The sequence below is a fragment of the Lissotriton vulgaris genome, chromosome 3_1, assembly GCF_964263255.1.
Source record: "Lissotriton vulgaris chromosome 3_1, aLisVul1.2, whole genome shotgun sequence".
Classification (NCBI taxonomy): domain Eukaryota; kingdom Metazoa; phylum Chordata; class Amphibia; order Caudata; family Salamandridae; genus Lissotriton; species Lissotriton vulgaris.
In genome coordinates, this window is record NC_141689.1 from 558128815 (window position 1) to 558147241 (window position 18427).

The following is an 18427-nucleotide window of genomic DNA, read 5'->3' on the forward strand; positions in this document are numbered from 1 at the left end:
TTAATGCACCCTGGAATCAGCCTTGACTGCTGCCCAATGTACTATTCTAGGGGACTTTAATTCTCATTTTGATAATTCTCTAAGCAAGGATTCTGCCCTCCTCCTTAAACTTATGTCCAATTTTGGAATTGAAAGCTAGTGCGATCCCCCATGCAAACGGAAGGCCATACCTTGGATGGGATTTTCACGAATCACAATAACCTGGTCATTGAGAAAGTCTAGTCCCTTAGCTGGGTTGATCCATGTCTGATCTAGTTAAGTTCTTTTTTCCTCGTGCCATTACTGGTACGAGTCCGACCCTCCCTAGGCAACTACTCTGTAGGAACTTTAACAAGATTACAGCAGAAGGATGGGAAGTAGCCCTGGAAACTTCATTAGCAGCTAGAGACAGTTCGCTCTCCCCATCTGCAGAAGGTTTCCATGACTGGGTTATTACTGTCCTGGACATTGCTGCCCCCTAAAAAACTAAGGCTGTCAATAGAAGTAAAACCTCTGCCCCCTGGTATTCTACTGAACTTGTGTTCCTCAGGCAGGAATGCCATAGACAGGAGCAGAAGTGGAAGGTCAACCCATGTCTAGTGAAAAAGAGAAAAATAAAGAACATCTTCTGAATTATAAACAGGCCATAGTACAAGTCAAAGCACGCGTTTTTTACAAAGAAGATTAGATCTGGTAATAACTCCTCCAATCTGCTGTTTAAAGTAGTAAAGAAGTTATCAGGGCCCCAGACGCAATGGGCGCAAAACTCCTCCCAAGACTTTTGCTATAAAGTTGCAGTTTATTTCCAAGATAAAGTTCTCAACATCCTCCGGGATCTTGATCCGCCTGTGGTAGATAAAATCTCTTTTGATAAACCTGCTCACTGTCCTACTGAGAATCTTTTTGCTGCCTTCCCCCAGATTTCTGCTCAGCAAATCAAGGACCTATTGCTGAGTTTAAATCAGGAGTTCCCTTGGACCCGTGCACGCATTCCATAGTGCAACTTCCTCCGGAACCTATTGCCAAATTTATATACAAGGTGTTCAATTGTGTTTTTCCTGGCACCTGGAAGGAAACTGTCACACCACTCCTTAAGAAAGCTAACTCCGGTTTCCAAGATATGAAAAATCTCCACCCTATTTACTTATTACCAGCTCCTGCTAAAATCTTTGAAAAATGTATCAATCAGAGCAGACAAAATCTATACCCAGGGGATTTTCGCTTTCTCTCAAAATGGGTTTTGCCCTGGTCACAGCACAGAAACTGTCCTCATTGTGACCACCAACAGCATCCATGCCTAGGTTGATCAGGGTTGAGGCGGAGTTGCCATTTGTTTTTGTGTTCACAAACATTTTCTTAGCCCAAGCCCATACAGGAAATGCTCAGTGGTTTCCGGTTCTCAAGAGCGGGAGTGAAACTCTTTCCCCTGTGACAATGGGAACATAACCTCCCCCAAATGTGAAGGAGTACAGAGGAATAGGTTTCTACATGCGGAAAATGATGGCGACACCTCTCGCATGTTTATGTGTGTGTGGGTGTGCGCACACATGCATGCAGTGCTATCCAATCCTACCAGTAGTCTTGGGACGGATATTGCAGGTGGGCAGTTTTCTAATGTCCTACCCCTCGAATCCCACCGCTGAGGGGAATTGAGTCACGCAGGAGGAACTCCTAATGATGATCACCATAGTAAAGAAGGAGGTAAAAAATAATTATAAGACTATGTGCATGAAGATGCACACAGGCTACACGGCAAGCTGCACACAGCCTTGGAGGATCAATCTAGGGTTTAAAAATCAGGTTGGGGTAGTTCTTTTAGGGGCTGTACGGTGTGCACCTGTTACAACGCATTTTTTACAACGCACTACTGTTACAACGCATCCATTACAACGCGGATACTGTTACAACTCATGTTTTTACAACGCATTTTTTTACAACGCAGGTACCTTTACAACGCATACCATTACAACGTAAGTATTGGTAAGTATATAGTTATATTTTAAATGTTATATGTTTGGGGTAAAGGGGTATTTTTAGGGGTTAGGGTCAGTTTTGGGTTTTAGGGTAAAGGGGTATTTTTAGTGTTCAGGGTCAGTTTTCAGTTTTTGGGTAAAGGGGTATTTTTAGGGTTCAGGGTCAGTTTTCAGTTTTTGGGTAAAGGGGTATTTTTAGGGTTCAGGGTCAGTTTTCAGTTTTTGGGTAAAGGGGTATTTTTAGGGTTCAGGGTCAGTTTTCAGTTTTTGGGTAAAGGGGTATTTTTAGGGTTCAGGGTCAGTTTTCAGTTTTTGGGTAAAGGGGTATTTTTAGGGTTCAGGGTCAGTTTTCAGTTTTTGGGTAAAGGGGTATTTTTAGGGTTCAGGGTCAGTTTTCAGTTTTTGGGTAAAGGGGTATTTTTAGGGTTCAGGGTCAGTTTTCAGTTTTTGGGTAAAGGGGTATTTTTAGGGTTCAGGGTCAGTTTTCAGTTTTTGGGTAAAGGGGTATTTTTAGGGTTCAGGGTCAGTTTTCAGTTTTTGGGTAAAGGGGTATTTTTAGGGTTCAGGGTCAGTTTTTAGTTTTTGGGTAAAGGGGTATATTTAGGGTTCAGGGTCAGTTTTCAGTTTTTGGGTAAAGGGGTATTTTTAGGGTTCAGGGTCAGTTTTTAGTTTTTGGGTAAAGGGGTATTTTTAGGGTTCAGGGTCAGTTTTCAGTTTTTGGGGTACAGGGTAAAAATAAATTAAATTTATTTTAAATTAAATTATTTAATAGTAAATAAATTAAATTAAATTACATTGCATTCTTTTTGGGGTTGAGGGTCAGTTTTGAGTTTTTGGGGTACAGGGGTACAGGGTAAAAATAAAGTTATAATTTTTTTAATTTACAATAATTAATTTAAATTATATTTCATAAAATTACTTTAATTTATTTTTGGGGTTTAGGGTCAGTTTTCAGTTTCTGGGGTACAGGGGTACATGGTAAAAATAAAGTAATATTAATTTAAATTTAAATTAATTAACGGAAATTAAATTATTTAAAATTACTTTAAATTATATTTTTAAAATTAAGTTACTATTATATTATTAATATTAACATATACTTACCAATACTTACGTTGTAATGGTCTGCGTTGTAAAGGTACCTGCGTTGTAAAAAAATGCGTTGTAAATACATGCGTTGTTGCAGTATCCGCGTTGTAAAAACCGCGTTGTAACGGTATGCGGTGTAAAAGTCCGCGTTGTAACATCATATATCCGGCTGTACAGGCCGACTGATACTTAGGGATGTGAAAGTGCTTCTAGCCTGCTTGTGGCAAATTGGCTAATGGCTCTGCAAGGGTTTCTTTCCTTCCCGTGAATCATTCAGTTGCCCGGATCCAAGCCCTGAGAAGAGATTTAATTCAGTTGACTATACACTGCATAACTGGGACTTTTATTTTTCTTGCAGCCGGAATATCCGAAATCAGAATGCCTGGAAACGCTGTCTGCCATGGAGCTTGCAGAACAGATTACTCTTTTAGATCACATTGTCTTCAGAAGCATTCCATATGAGTAAGTTTTTCCTGTGAATTCTCATAGTAAATTCCATGGTGGGATAATTAAAAAAAAAAATCCTAAACCGGTCAAGATTATAATTTTTCATGGACAATCTCGACATGCTAAATAGATGCTGACTACAAGCAGTGATTGCTATCTCTACAGGAGTCCTTCCGAGGTGTTATGCAACGCTGACGTCTAAAGTGAAAAGACATCAAAAGTCTCTTTCAGGGGGTGAGAATGAGCAGGGAACGCGTTATTTTCACTGGAAAAATATTTTCCGAGTGGTGACGGTGGGGGTTTAATTGTGTGTGTGAATATGTGTGTGTGTGTGTGCATGTGTGTGTGTGTGTGAACAAAATGATGGAGCATTATGTAAAGAGGGTTTCAATATTAACTTTTTTCACCTTCAATGGTAGGACTTGTGACAGGCCGACCAATTCCTCAAGTTTCCCTGTTGGTTTCAAGTAATCGTACAAATGCACATTTACTCATAACTTAACTCATACAATATTTCTGAAAATCTTTGTAGATTTTCTAGCATTACATCTGTGATCCCTTGTTAATGCAATAGAATGTGCTGCAAGTGTAGCAGCAATTGTACAGGAGTAGATTTCCAACTTTTCAAAGGCTGGCTTCATCTGTTGGGCTCTGTGACTGGATTGCGGGATTTGGTTGCATTTCTGCATGCTGAAATTTAGACTGCTCTGTGCAAAAAAAATGGTGGATGGAATGCTGAACAAACATTTACCTCCAGTAAAGAGATCCGGGTCAAATCCATTGTTCTTTTGCTCACCATCCCACCCTAGTTTTAACCCAGCCATATGCAAATCAGTTTTGACCCTGCTCCTCATGGGAACAGTCCATCTCAAACAGCCAAGCCAGATCCTCCCTGGACCGGAAATAAGTATCCTGGGACTGGTTTTGGGGTATCACACCTCATCTGCAGGGCCGGACTGGCCGTAGCGGGCAACATCCAATTCCCCGGTGCGCCGCACGGGTGGGGGCCGGTTTTGGCCCCTGGGGCCAGTTGTTGTTACAGGGCCGTTTTTGCTGCATAGCTGCAAAATCAGCCCTGTAACAAAATCATCCGAAAACCGGCCCTGGCAAAGAGCTCGGCCGCACCCCCAACTCACGTCGGGGGGGAGAAAAGGGAGGGGGAGGCGTCCGAGCACTTTGTCAGGGCCAGTTTTTGTTCTCAGCCCGGCCCTGCTCAGCTGCCAGTCTAGCTTGAATCCAGTGGCACAGCGAACAAGAGACTCACATCTGGGCATACCCATCCTAATTATGGCAAAAAATGCTGCCCAAATAAATGATGGGCGGAATACTTAACAAATCAAACATTTACTTCCAGTCAAGAGAGCTGGGTTAAATCCATTGTTCTGTTGCTCACCATCTCAACACAGTTTGGACCCAGCCAAATGCAAAAAAAAGCAATGCATTTAGCCCAGATCTGTGACTGGGGGTGACTGTTTGATTTGTTCAGCATTCCTTCCATTATTTGTTTACACAGTAATTTGCACCCTAAGTGGGATGGGTATGCCCAGACGTGGGTCCCATGCTCGTTGCAGACTGGATTCAAGCTAGCCTGGCTGGTGAGGGGTGATACCCTGAAACCGGTCACAGGATGCATGTTTTTGTTCTAGGGAGGACCTGGCCTGGTAAATTGGGCTGGACTGTTCCTATAGGAAGCAGGATCAAGACAGATTTTAATATGGCTGGGTCCTAGCAGGAATGGCGTGGTGAACAAAAAAAGGATGTATGTCGTTACAACGCGATGTTTTACATTGCAGTACTTTGCAAAGCATGTTTTACAACGCAAGTCGTTACCACGACTTGCGTTGTTGAGGGCTGGATAGTTAATAGTTTAATTTACTATTCCAACTCCAGTCCCCGTGGATAGTAGGGAAGGAGTTGGATAGTAAATTAAACTATTTACTGTCCTGGAGCGCCCCCCAGCGCAATTCGTTGTTACAACTTGCATTGTAAATGTTGTGTCGTAAGGGAACTGCTGTGTAACATCCGCGTTGTAAAGGATGTTCCCCACAAAAAAACGATGTATTTAACCCATATCTGTGACTGGGGGGTGAATGTTTGATTTGGTCAGCATTCTATCCATCATTTGTTTGCACAGAATTTAGAATGTTGCATGGTACTCCTTACTTCTCATGAATACTATCACAAACATTTATGTATGTTAACCTCCCTCCGTCTCTTTTCCTACTGTGGTCTGAGCTCAGTTTTTCTTCTTGTCCGTCGTCTTATGCTACTCCCTAATCCCACTTTCTTGCTTTAATTCCTCTGCATCACTTCTCAATATATATGTGATTTTACTTCTCTACACCTGACACTAAGCCTCCCTCGAGTGCATTTTACTCTTGAACTCAATTGTGGTGGCCATCATCCCTTTGTGCTAGACTTGTTTCCGTTAATTCTCCAGAGTCCACATAGGCCGCAATACATTGAAATTCTCTCTCCCTTTCACTTCTTTCATTCTTGTCTTGTACATTCACATTTTGTTTTCTTCTTGCTACTTCTTATAAGTTAATGATACTGATTCATAATTGTGTTCCATTTGCATTTAATACCACTTTCTAACTATAGGTGCAGCGATTTGGCGAAACTTCAAAGTGCAATAGAATGTAGTTAAATGCAGAGTAATGTTTGCCTGTGAATCATTTGGCGTGGATTAATTATTCAATGTTTGAAGATTTCGTAATTGAGAGCAACTTCACTGTTTAGGTTGGAACTAGTAGAAATGTGCATATTGTATTTAGTTATTAAGAATCTGTGCCTTTTTATGCTACCTTCCAGAGAGTTCCTGGGACAAGGCTGGATGAAACCAGATAAAAATGGAAGAACGCCGTATATCATGAAGACTAGCCAACACTTTAATGATGTAAGTGCCATCGATTTTTCGTTAAAGATATAATTGCAATATATTTATATATACACACACACAAATATGTATGTATAAATATATACACACACACACATATATATATATATATATATATATATATATATATATATATATATATATATATATATACATATATATATATATATATATATATATATATATATATATATATATATATATATATATATATATATATATATACCTACTGGCGGTCGCCAGTAGGTATATATAGTTAGGATTTTTTCTCTATGGGATTTTTGAAAATTCTATGTCTAATAACTTTGGCGTTTGTGGACGGAATTGGCTGAAATTTTCAGGAAAATGGAACATTTTGTTTCTGAGCATCCCCTGACAATTTGGGGGGGTTTCATCAAGGGGGGGCCGAGAAAAAAGGGGGGTCCCAAAACGCGTTTTTCCAATGTTAATTTCCATAGGGCGGTTGGCCTCACTTTTAGCTCGAACGGCTGAATGGATTTGCACGAAACTTGGCGAAATTGTAGGGACTGTTAGCCCGATGTGCCTTTGCTAGGTCTCAATATATGTGCTCCAGTGGATTTTGAGTAATTTAGGTTCAAAAAAAGATATATATCTGGGCGGAGCCTAACCACACATCTGATCTGATTGGCTGTCAGCACTTCATCCAAGAAGTGTTGGCAGCCATCTTGGGACCAATATACATGATAGCACCTCATTAAAAAGCATTGTAGTTAATAGAGGGTTTTAGGACTTTAGTTACATTATAAATCATTTGTTGATGGTACCATACTCGTTTTAGGAATTGTGGTGGGTTCTAAGGTGATTTTACCATGTGAAAAAACCTTCTGCTGTGATATCATGAATATTGTTTGAAAGAAAACTAATATCTCATGATTTTCCCACAGTGGTTTGGAAGGGGATCTATAAGCTAAACTGAAAGCATATGTTCTGTAAATTCACATTATCTTTCTCAGTCATGTGAAAATGAAGTCTGACATTCTCAGTAAAACATGTACATCCAACAAGGACAGAGACTGTCAGTTGATTCCTTTGTGTTCTACTGCAGCCTCCTAGAGTGTTCTAAAGAACAACTAGAGCGCTAACAGTCCTACTTATTACAAAGGTATGGCACACCTGAAGCCATCTTGATTGGAATAAAGTGGTAACTCTTAAAACATTTAATTTAAAAAGAAACAACATGAGGGGGTATATTTTGCCATAGAAAGTATGATTAGTGCTGCAGAATGAAAAATTAGGGCACATTTTGAGTGACTTCTCAAATCCTTTTCTATTTCATTAAAACATTCTGACATGCAGTCTCCCAAAATGGCCACCAGAGACAAAAGAGCCCAAATGTAGCCCAAATATCACCCAGATGTAGCCCAAGTATAGCCCAATGACAGAATGTCCCAGAGTGTTCTAAAGAACAACTAGAGCGCTAACAGTCCTACTTATTACAAAGGTATGGCACACCTGAAGCCATCTTGATTGGAATAAAGTGGTAACTCTTAAAACATTTAATTTAAAAAGAAACAACATGAGGGGGTATATTTTGCCATAGAAAGTATGATTAGTGCTGCAGAATGAAAAATTAGGGCACATTTTGAGTGACTTTTCAAATCCTCTTCTATTTCATTAAAAAATTCTGACATGCAGTCTCCCAAAATGGCCACCAGAGACAAAAGAGCCCAAATGTAGCCCAAATATCACCCAGATGTAGCCCAAGTATAGCCCAATGACAGAATGTCCCAGAGTGTTCTAAAGAACAACTAGAGCGCTAACAGTCCTACTTATTACAAAGGTATAGCACACCTGGAGCCATCGTGATGGAAATAAAGTGGTAACTCTTAAGACATTTAATTTAAAAAGGAACAAAATGAGGGGGTATATTATGCAATAGAAGGTATTATTAGTGCTGCAGAAAGAAAAATTAGGGCACATTTTGAGTGACTTTTCAAATCCTCTTCTATTTCATTAAAAAATTCTGACATGCAGTCTCCCAAAATGGCCACCAGAGACAAAAGAGCCCAAATGTAGCCCAAATATCACCCAGATGTAGCCCAAGTATAGCCCAATGACAGAATGTCCCAGAGTGTTCTAAAGAACAACTAGAGCGCTAACAGTCCTACTTATTACAAAGGTATGGCACACCTAAAGCCATCTTGATTGGAATAAAGTGGTAACTCTTAAAACATTTAATTTAAAAAGGAACAAAATGAGGGGGTATATTTTGCCATATGAATTATGATTAGTGCTGCAGAAAGAAAAATTAGGGCACATTTTGAGTGACTTCTCAAACCCTCTTCAATTTCATTAAAAAATTCTGACATAGTCTCGCAAGATGGCCACCAGAGACAAAAGAGCCTAAATGTAGCCCAAATATCACCCAGATGTACCCCAAGTATAGCCCAATGACAGAATGTCCCAGAGTGTTCTAAAGAACAACTAGAGCGCTAACAGTCTTACTTATGACAAAAGTATGGCACACCAGAAGCCATCTTGATTGGAATGAAGTGGTAAGTCTGAAAACACTCAATTTAAAAAGGAACAACATGAGGGGGTTAATTTTGCCATAGAAAGTATGATTAGTGCTTCAGAAAGAAAAATTAGGGATCATTTTGAGTGACTTCTCAAATCCTCTTCTATTTCATTAAAAAAATTCTGACATGCAGACTGAAACATGCACTTTGAATACCAGCAGCAGACGTCCCTGGTGAGCAGTAGCTTTACTACAGTGATCTAATGTGCAACTAGAGTGCTAACATTCAGAATTCATGGCAAATGTGTGACACATCTGAATGCCTTCTTGATGGAACCAAAGTAAACAAGCATTGAAAATGCAATAGATCTCGCCCTCGTTTAAGTTAAAGCCATTCTGTTTGTAATGAGGTGGCTTTTTAGCTTTGCTTTTATTAGTGTTTTTTCAACTTTCATGTAAATAACGCACCGTTTTCACCAAATCGACTTTGCCCAATCACACCCTTCCCTTCGGCCAACAAATCCCAAAAATTCGGCACACCTGCCGATCCACTCTCCCTACAGCTCACCCAAGCCCCGTCCCTCTAGCGCAACTGGAACACCCCAAATTCACCTTCTCCATGCGCACCAAAAACTCCCATTGAATAACATGACAATTCGCTACTCCGCACAAAAATTGCTCTTTAAAGCACTTCCACTGCTCCGATCCGCTTCAAACTTGGCTGGACACTAGTTCCAGCGATTCCCTAACATCTCACCAAAAATCAGCCCAATCCATCCACTGGAACGGGGATGAATTTCAACCCGAATACGTGCCCCCCGCAAACACAAAAAAAGCCATAAAACGGCCAAATCTCGACCAAAAACCGCCAAAATCCCTCAAAACCTTGCCAACACCAATACGCACGAAACTGAACCGGCCCCTCAGCCCTAGGCTCCGGGAACCCTACTTAATTGACCCAAAAGCCCTAAAAAAGCAACATAATACACACGAAAACGCCCTAACAACCCTAAAATGCATATAAGTATATGTATGCATGCATTTATGTTTGTATTTATATAGATATACAGATGATATATGTTTATATATGTATGTATATATATATATTCACTGAAAAAACCATAGGCTATAGACCATATATAGTTAGGAATTAGCATTTACAAAACCTTGAAAATTCACTGAAAAAAGCATAGGTTATAGACCATATATAGTTAGGAATTAGCATTTACAAAACCTTGAAAATTCACTGAAAAAACCATAGGTTATAGACCATATATAGTTAGGAATTCGCATTTACAAAACCTTATTTTACTCACACAAAACCATTGAAATTCCATATATAGTTAGTTGCACTAACTATATATCGCGCACCCGCAATCCACTGCTGATGATGTCACATATTACATCATTCATGACATGGTCAGTGACATCACTGATGACATCACTGATGACATCTCAAATGACATCACTGATGACATCACTGATGACAACATCCAGTGACTGTATGTTTCTGTAAAGTTAAAATATGTCTTACATATTGAAGAATGAGTGGATGTATAAGTGTCTGGATGAAGGATTTAGTAGGTGCATGACTGACTGTATGAGTGAGTGATTAAATGTGTCTCACTGAGTGCATGGGTTAGTGACTAAACTGTCTTAATTTGTGCATCATTATGTCTGTTGTTCTGTAAACTGTTGCATGTGTTGATAAGTAGCTATATGAGTAACTATATGGGTTATTGATTGGTTGCCCAAGTATTTGTATGGGAGACTGAGTGTGTGTGTGGGTGGCTGGGAGGTGTATGACTCTGTGCATAGATGTGTGAGCAGTTGATTCACTAGATGTATGGTTTCAAAAGTGCATGTGGAAACAGCTGTATGGGCGGTTGACTGTGTGCATGAGTGTATTGGTGAGTGAATGGATATCTCAGTGCTACATGTCAAAGTAAGTACATATGTAAAACACAGTACATGTGAGAGTTGACATATATAAATAACTGTGCATAAGAGCCAGTGAATGTGTGAGTGGCTGTATGGATCATTGTGAACTTGTATCAGGGATTGTATAAGAGAGTTAATATGTGTTAGTATATGTTTGAATAAGTAAAGTTTGTATAACTGTATAGTTGAGGAAATGGAGGTGTGATTGATTCTTTGATTGACTGACTAGGTGTGTGAGTAACTCCATGGATGAGTGACAGTCTGTGAGTGTCTGTTTACACTGATTGTATCTAAGGTTATATTAGAGTCTGAAGAGGTTCATCGTATTATCACATGAATGATATCAAATGAGATGTCATCAGTGATGTCATGTTGTTTCTTTTTAAATTAAATGTTTTAAGAGTTACCACTTTATTCCAATCAAGATGGCTTCAGGTGTGCCATACCTTTGTAATAAGTAGGACTGTTAGCGCTCTAGTTGTTCTTTAGAACACTCTAGGAGGCTGCAGTAGAACACAAAGGAATCAACTGACAGTCTCTGTCCTTGTTGGATGTACATGTTTTACTGAGAATGTCAGACTTCATTTTCATATATATATATATATATATATATTATAAGTTTCGACTCCAAACGTCTCAGTTTCAAAACTGAACAGCCAACAACAAACAAACAAACAACAGAATATGAAGAAAAACCAAGAATGATTGCAACATATAACAAAGAAAGTTATAAAATTAAAAAAATTCTTGCAAAATATTGGCATATCTTAATGAAAGATCCAGATATTGGCAGTGACATTGGAACTGGCCCTTTAGTAACATATCGGAGAGCGCCTAATCTCTCAGACCATTTGGTAAACAGCCATTTCTCATTGACAAAACAAAAAGACTGGCTCCAAAAAAGAAACATTGGATTTACCAAATGTAAGACGTGCAAAGCATGCAGAATAGGACAAAATACAATGGCCCTATCAGACCCTTCAGGTAAAGACTTCATAATCAAAACAAAAATAACCTGCGAATCCTCCTTTGTTGTATATATGCTCAGGTGCCAATGTGGAAAAGAGTACATTGGAAGTACCAAATGTCCTCTAAAGAAAAGAATTTTAGAACACATTCGGGCAATACAAAACAACGACAACACCTATGCCATGGCTAAACATCTGAGAACACACACTGGCAAAACTTGGCAAGACATAACATTTTTGGGACTAGCATCCATCCCCACCCAGGAGAGAGGGGGAGACAGACTTTTAAAACTGAGACGTTTGGAGTCGAAACTTATAATAAAGTTCAAAACAAGACAGCCGAGAGGGTTGAACGCAGACGAGGAGATGCATGTACATCTCTAAAAACTCTGATTACTGACTTTGATATAAATCCTGTGTGAAGGAATATTGTAAAGGCCTCAATGTTCGAATCAAGTGGAAAAAGTGTGGGACATAGGGCACTCAGCCCGTGTAACAAATCATAACGAAAAACGTTATATGATTGCCAGGTCCATGATGTAAAGTGTTTATTGTTAAAGCACCAAAAGGACTTTAAAATTAATTCAAATATCAGCATATAATTTTATTCCATAAAAATTATGCTATAATATTTCTTATATGAAATGTTACCCACACGTAACCCCTACACAAATGTACTTTTGTTTTTTTTGTAAAACATACGTTTAATGAAAAAACTACAAGGCCCACAATTCCTCATTTTGTTTAACTGAGTGAATAGTATAAATTGTGGAAAGTGAAAAGGGACTCTTGTAGAACACTGCCGTGACCAAGAACGTTAGTTCGAAACGCGTAGGAGTTTTTGCTAAGAGACCTGAAATAAATCTATCGTGTTCAAGAAGAGTGCCGCGTCCTTGCCTTTGTTCATGAATTACAAAGGAGACACGCTCCCGGTCTCCAAACGCGAGCACCAACCAACGGAGTTCCCTCTGCTACGGGAACATTTGTGAGGAATATATATATATATATATATATATATATATATATATAAATATATATATATATATATATATATATATATATATATATATTCACTGAAAAAACCATAGGTTATAGACCATATATAGTTAGGAATTCGCATTTACAAAACCTTATTTTACTCACACAAAACCATTGAAATTCCATATATAGTTAGTTGCACTAACTATATATCGCGCACCCGCAATCCACTGCTGATGATGTCACATATTACATCATTCATGACATGGTCAGTGACATCACTGATGACATCACTGATGACATCTCAAATGACATCACTGATGACATCTCAAATGACATCACTGATGACATCACTGATGACATCTCATTTGACATTACTGATCACATCACTGATGATATCATTCATGTGATAATACGATGAACCTCTTCAGACTCTAATATAACCTTAGATACAATCAGTGTAAACAGACACTCACAGACTGTCACTCATCCATGGAGTTACTCACACACCTAGTCAGTCATGCAAAGAATCAATCACACCTCCATTTCCTCAACTATACAGTTATACAAACTGTACTTATTCAAACATATACTAACACATATTTACTCTCTTATACAATCCCTGATACAAGTTCACAATGATCCATACAGCCACTCATACATTCACTGGCTCTTATGCACAGTTATTTATATATGTCAACTCTCACATGTACTGTGTTTTACATATGTACTTACTTTGACATGTAGCACTGAGATATCCATTTCTCACCAATACACTCATGCACACAGTCAACCGCCCATACAGCTGTTTCCACATGCACTTTTGAAACCATACATCTAGTGAATCAACTGCTCACACATCTATGCACAGAGTCATACACCTCCCAGCCACCCACACACACACTCAGTCTCCCATACAAATACTTGGGCAACCAATCAATAACCCATATAGTTACTCATATAGCTACTTATCAACACATGCAACAGTTTACAGAACAACAGACATAATGATGCACAAATTAAGACAGTTTAGTCACTAACCCATGCACTCAGTGAGACACATTTAATCACTCACTCATACAGTCAGTCATGCACCTACTAAATCCTTCATCCAGACACTTATACATCCACTCATTCTTCAATATGTAAGACATATTTTAACTTTACAGAAACATACAGTCACTGGATGTTGTCATCAGTGATGTCATCAGTGATGTCATTTGAGATGTCATCAGTGATGTCATCAGTGATGTCACTGACCATGTCATGAATGATGTAATATGTGACATCATCAGCAGTGGATTGCGGGTGCGCGATATATAGTTAGTGCAACTAACTATATATGGAATTTCAATGGTTTTGTGTGAGTAAAATAAGGTTTTGTAAATGCGAATTCCTAACTATATATGGTCTATAACCTATGGTTTTTTCAGTGAATTTTCAAGGTTTTGTAAATGCTATTTCCTAACTATATATGGTCTATAACCTATGGTTTTTTCAGTGAATATATATATATATATATATATATATATATACGCCAACCAGAAATGCACCAGCAGCTACGTTTGCAGAGAGGTGGAGAAAGGGTGTGTGGCTTCCAAAGGCCTCTTAGCAGTCCCAATGTGTGGGACTTACTGGGCATAGCATGAGGGGTAGTTGGCCCCCACCGATTTCACACAGCAGGAAGATTGCTACGACCTGGTAGAATGCCACGCCTTCTCTACCACTCTGCAAATGCGCCTCCTGGCGCACTACTCGTAGGGGGATGAAGTCCCCTTGGATATTGAGGGTCCTTGGGGCCAACTACCCCTCTTGTTACCTCCAGCAAGTCCCACGCAGTGGGTTTTCTGAGATGTTTTTGGTGGCCAGGCCCCCTTTCGCCATCACTTTTCAGACGCACCTCTTGGGGCACTACTAGTTGGGGGATGACATTCCCTTGGCTATTGAGGATCCTTGGGGGCCAACAAGCCCTCCTATTACCTCCAGTAAGACTCACACAACTCGATTATTGAGAGGTCGTCAAAAGCCACGCACCCTTTCTCCACCACTCTGCAAACCTTCCTCCTGGCACATGCTGCTTGGGGGATTAATTCCACTTTAGTCCTGAGGCCCCCAGGAGGCATGGGGACTTCATCCCCCACCAGCAGTGCACCGAGAGGTGCATTTGCAAAGTGGTGGAGAAAGGGTGTGTGGCCTCTGACGACCTCTCAGCAATCCCACTGTGTGGGGCTTACTGGAGGTAAGAAGATGTGGTGTTGCCCTCTAAGGACCCTTAGCAGCCAAGGGGACTTCATCTCCTAACCAGCAGCATGCCAGGAGGCGTGTTTGCAGAGTGGTGGAGAAAGGGGGCGGACCTCCAGCGAGTTGCCGGCTTTATTTTTCCTTTTTTTTCTCTGTTTTTGTATGAAAGACCTTTTTGGGTCCTGTTAACCCATCCCCCAGGACTTACACCTGTTTAACAAGAATGTGTTTGTTTTTAAAGGGAGTGGGGCCACGCAGCCCCCCTCCTTAGGCAGATTTTGTCCCTTAAAACTTCATTCCCCGAGGCCTGCCCTTTAGGCAGGGTGCCCTGGTCCCAACCCAGAGTACCCACAGCCAATGTTGGAGACAGCGGGAGGAGCCTTCTGTAGGAGCCGGTATTGCTTTAAGATCCAGGGAGCTGAGCAATGTCTATTTCCCTGTTCGCTTCACAGCATTTTTGCTCTTGTTACTGAAACCAGAGCAGTTCTTTGCTATAGCTTGGTGGGAGCGGTGCTTGTTCAAACATGGGCCTCTGGGTAGGCCAGGTCCTGGGGGATTTAGTATAATTTAAATAAGTGGAGGGGTATGCACGAGGTCCCCCTCCCAATGGCCAATCTCGGACCCGGGGACCACCACCTCCCCATGGGTTTCTGATTGAAAGAAAAACATAGGAGGTCCGCATGGCCTCCTCCAGAGCCGGGGTCAAGCATTCTCTAAGGGCTTCAGCGTCTCCTGGTGTCTCAACAGTGCCAGTGAATTTCTTTTTGGAAAGAATTCCACACACTCTTATTCTGCAGCTCGAACTGTCTTTGGGGTGTATACCATGGCTAATCCTCTCGGGAATAATGTTTAGAGGTGGAGTCAAACACTCATTAAAGCTTTTTGAAATCTGTTTCATGTCCTCGCATAATCTGAAGATAGTGTGAATAGTATGCAAGACATCTGAAATGGGATCAATGTATTCTTAGAATGTGCGCTGAATGCCTGACGTGAAAGTTTCAAGCCTTTAAACTTCAGTGCTAATGTACATCTTTTTTTAATGAATGAGTGAATGAATCAAGACACAAGTGCACTTTCCTAGATTCAGGAAACACGTGTTGCTCCTCTACTGCAGAACCTGTAGATCTGTGCTTTCCAATGTTAGTGTGTCTGGAGATAGGTCGCGAGAATGACTGAAATGCACCCACTTAAATCTAAATATTTACTGTCAGGCGCATCACAGAATCTGCCCATCTGCCACCTGGACCCCGCTCCAAACCCTCACACACAAACATACCTTTGTAACAGGGCTTCTGTCCATTCTCGGGACATCCACAACAAGTATTGGCATAGCCAATAGGTCTTGCCTTTGGGACCTTATAAGTGTTTAGTTATCCAGCACAATATCCTTGATGCAACAACATCAAGTGTTGCATGGCTAAACACTTTAAAAGGTCCAAAAGGCGAGACCTATTGGCTATGTCAATGTTTGTTTTCCGTTTTGTTCTGAGATTAATTGACCCAGGTTTCGATGTTGTCGAATATTTTGTAGTATTTTGTTTGTATTTTGTAGTGTAATACATTGTGGCTTATTAGCAAATTTACATGAAAATGTGATCTAAATTTTACTACTTTACCTAATTTCTTTAAATATTTCTTTCACAGGGAAATATCCCTCCTTTCAGTGTTTTCAGAGATCTCTGCACAAATGACATATCCTTATTCAAGATTACCACATTTCCAATAAAGATCATGGGCAGAGGAACCTTTTCCCAGGTTGTGGCAATGTGGTGGAACCGGCTGCTGATAGCAAAACACACAAGATGATGGACGGAATGTTGCACAATGGCACCCAGATATGTGACTGGGGGTGAATGTTTTGCCATTGTGCAACATTCCGTCCATCATCTTGTTTGTTTTGCTGTTAACCCTATGTGGGAAGGGTATGCCCAGACGTGGGTCCCTTGCTCACTACGCCACTGGAGTCAAGCTATCCTGGCTGAAGACGGCTGATAGCCAGAAACCAGTCCTAGGATGCTTGATTCCGGTCCAGGGAAGACATGGCTTGGCAGTTCGGGCTGGACTGTTCCCATGAGGCACAGGGTCAAGACTGATTTGCATATAGCCATGTCTGACCTGGGGTGGCTTGGTGAGCAAAATAACGATGGATTAAACCCAGATCTGTGACTGGGGGTGAATGTTTTACCATTGTGCAACATTCCGTCCATTATCTTGTTTCTTTTGCTGTTCACCCTATGTGGGAAGGGTATGCTAAGATGTGGGTCCCTTGCTCACTACGCCACTGGAGTCAAGCTATCCTGGCTGAAGACGGCTGATTGCCAGAAACCGGTCCTAGGATGCTTGATTCCAGTCCAGGGAAGACATGGCTTGGCAGTTCGAGCTGGACTGTTCCCATGAGGCACAGGGTCAAGACTTATTTGCATATGGCCATATCTGAACTTGGGTTGCTTGGCGAGCAAAATAACGATGGATTAAACCCAGATCTGTAACTGGGGGTGAATGTTTTGCCATTGTGCAACATTCCGTCCATCATCTTGTTTGTTTTGCAAGTTACAAATAGAAGCACCCAGTCTGTGCTAAATTATAACGTAATGACCTGTGGGCAAAACGCGTACAACACCATGTAACATACAACAATTTACGTAGTATTAAAATAAACGTTTTACATTACCATGTGTAAAGTGGGCTCTAGACGTACCTCTAAAGAAGAATAGCTCTTGACACCCGCCTAATTAACGCCTTATCAAGGGAGGAAGGTAGAGAATTTTTTTGCATGCCTAGGATTTCTTATACCCATAAATATTTATAACATCCCCCTGTGCAACATACCATTCGAATCTAAATACGACACCACCTGTGAATGCTAAATAGTGTGTTTGTTGTAGAGAGAACAATGGAGGCTTTAAGCTAGCACTCTTTGAAGTCAAAGAGACAATCCTAGAGATTCCTTCAGGGCTGCCCCGCTCCCCAGAAGGCTGTAAACCCAAGCTCAGCCATAAATACTCAGGCGATGGTTCCTCGTCACCAGTGAAATCTAATTAAGTCCAGTAGTGACGGCTTCCTTTCCCTAACATGTTTTGCTTTACCACGAAGTATTCACAGTGGCAATATGGGGGGCTGTCTGCAAAGCACAGAACCATATGCGCTGGACTCTCACATTTGAACCCTCAAATTGCGTTTTCTGGCCGGAAGAACAGCGTGTGCCTTCTTCAAACAACTGGGCTTCATGAAAGAGACGTTGATGGAGGGCATATAATATGGGAGGAATGGGGGCATGCTTTCTTAAAAACAGAGGTCGGCTGCAGGTTAAAGATTTCCGGGCTTACCAAGGCGATCCCTTTCCTGCCTGCTATTCACTCCCGGGTGCTACATGTTCTCCAGGTTTAGCAACAACGTAGGGGAGGATGCTCTGGGTGCAAGGAATGATGTGGAA

The 18427-nt window shown here is 40.7% G+C and overlaps 1 protein-coding gene across 2 annotated transcripts in view; it reads left to right on the forward strand.

Moving 5' to 3' along the window:
* The window catches only part of RASGRF2 (Ras protein specific guanine nucleotide releasing factor 2), a 1825430-nt gene that overhangs the window by 1591316 nt on the left and 215687 nt on the right, over positions 1-18427 (forward strand). For both annotated transcript variants that reach the window (XM_086960835.1, XM_086960836.1), the window contains exons 21-22: positions 3400-3503; positions 6303-6387. In XM_086960835.1, the coding sequence (XP_086816961.1) occupies positions 3400-3503; positions 6303-6387 (189 nt within the window). The remainder of the gene's footprint in view (positions 1-3399; positions 3504-6302; positions 6388-18427) is intronic.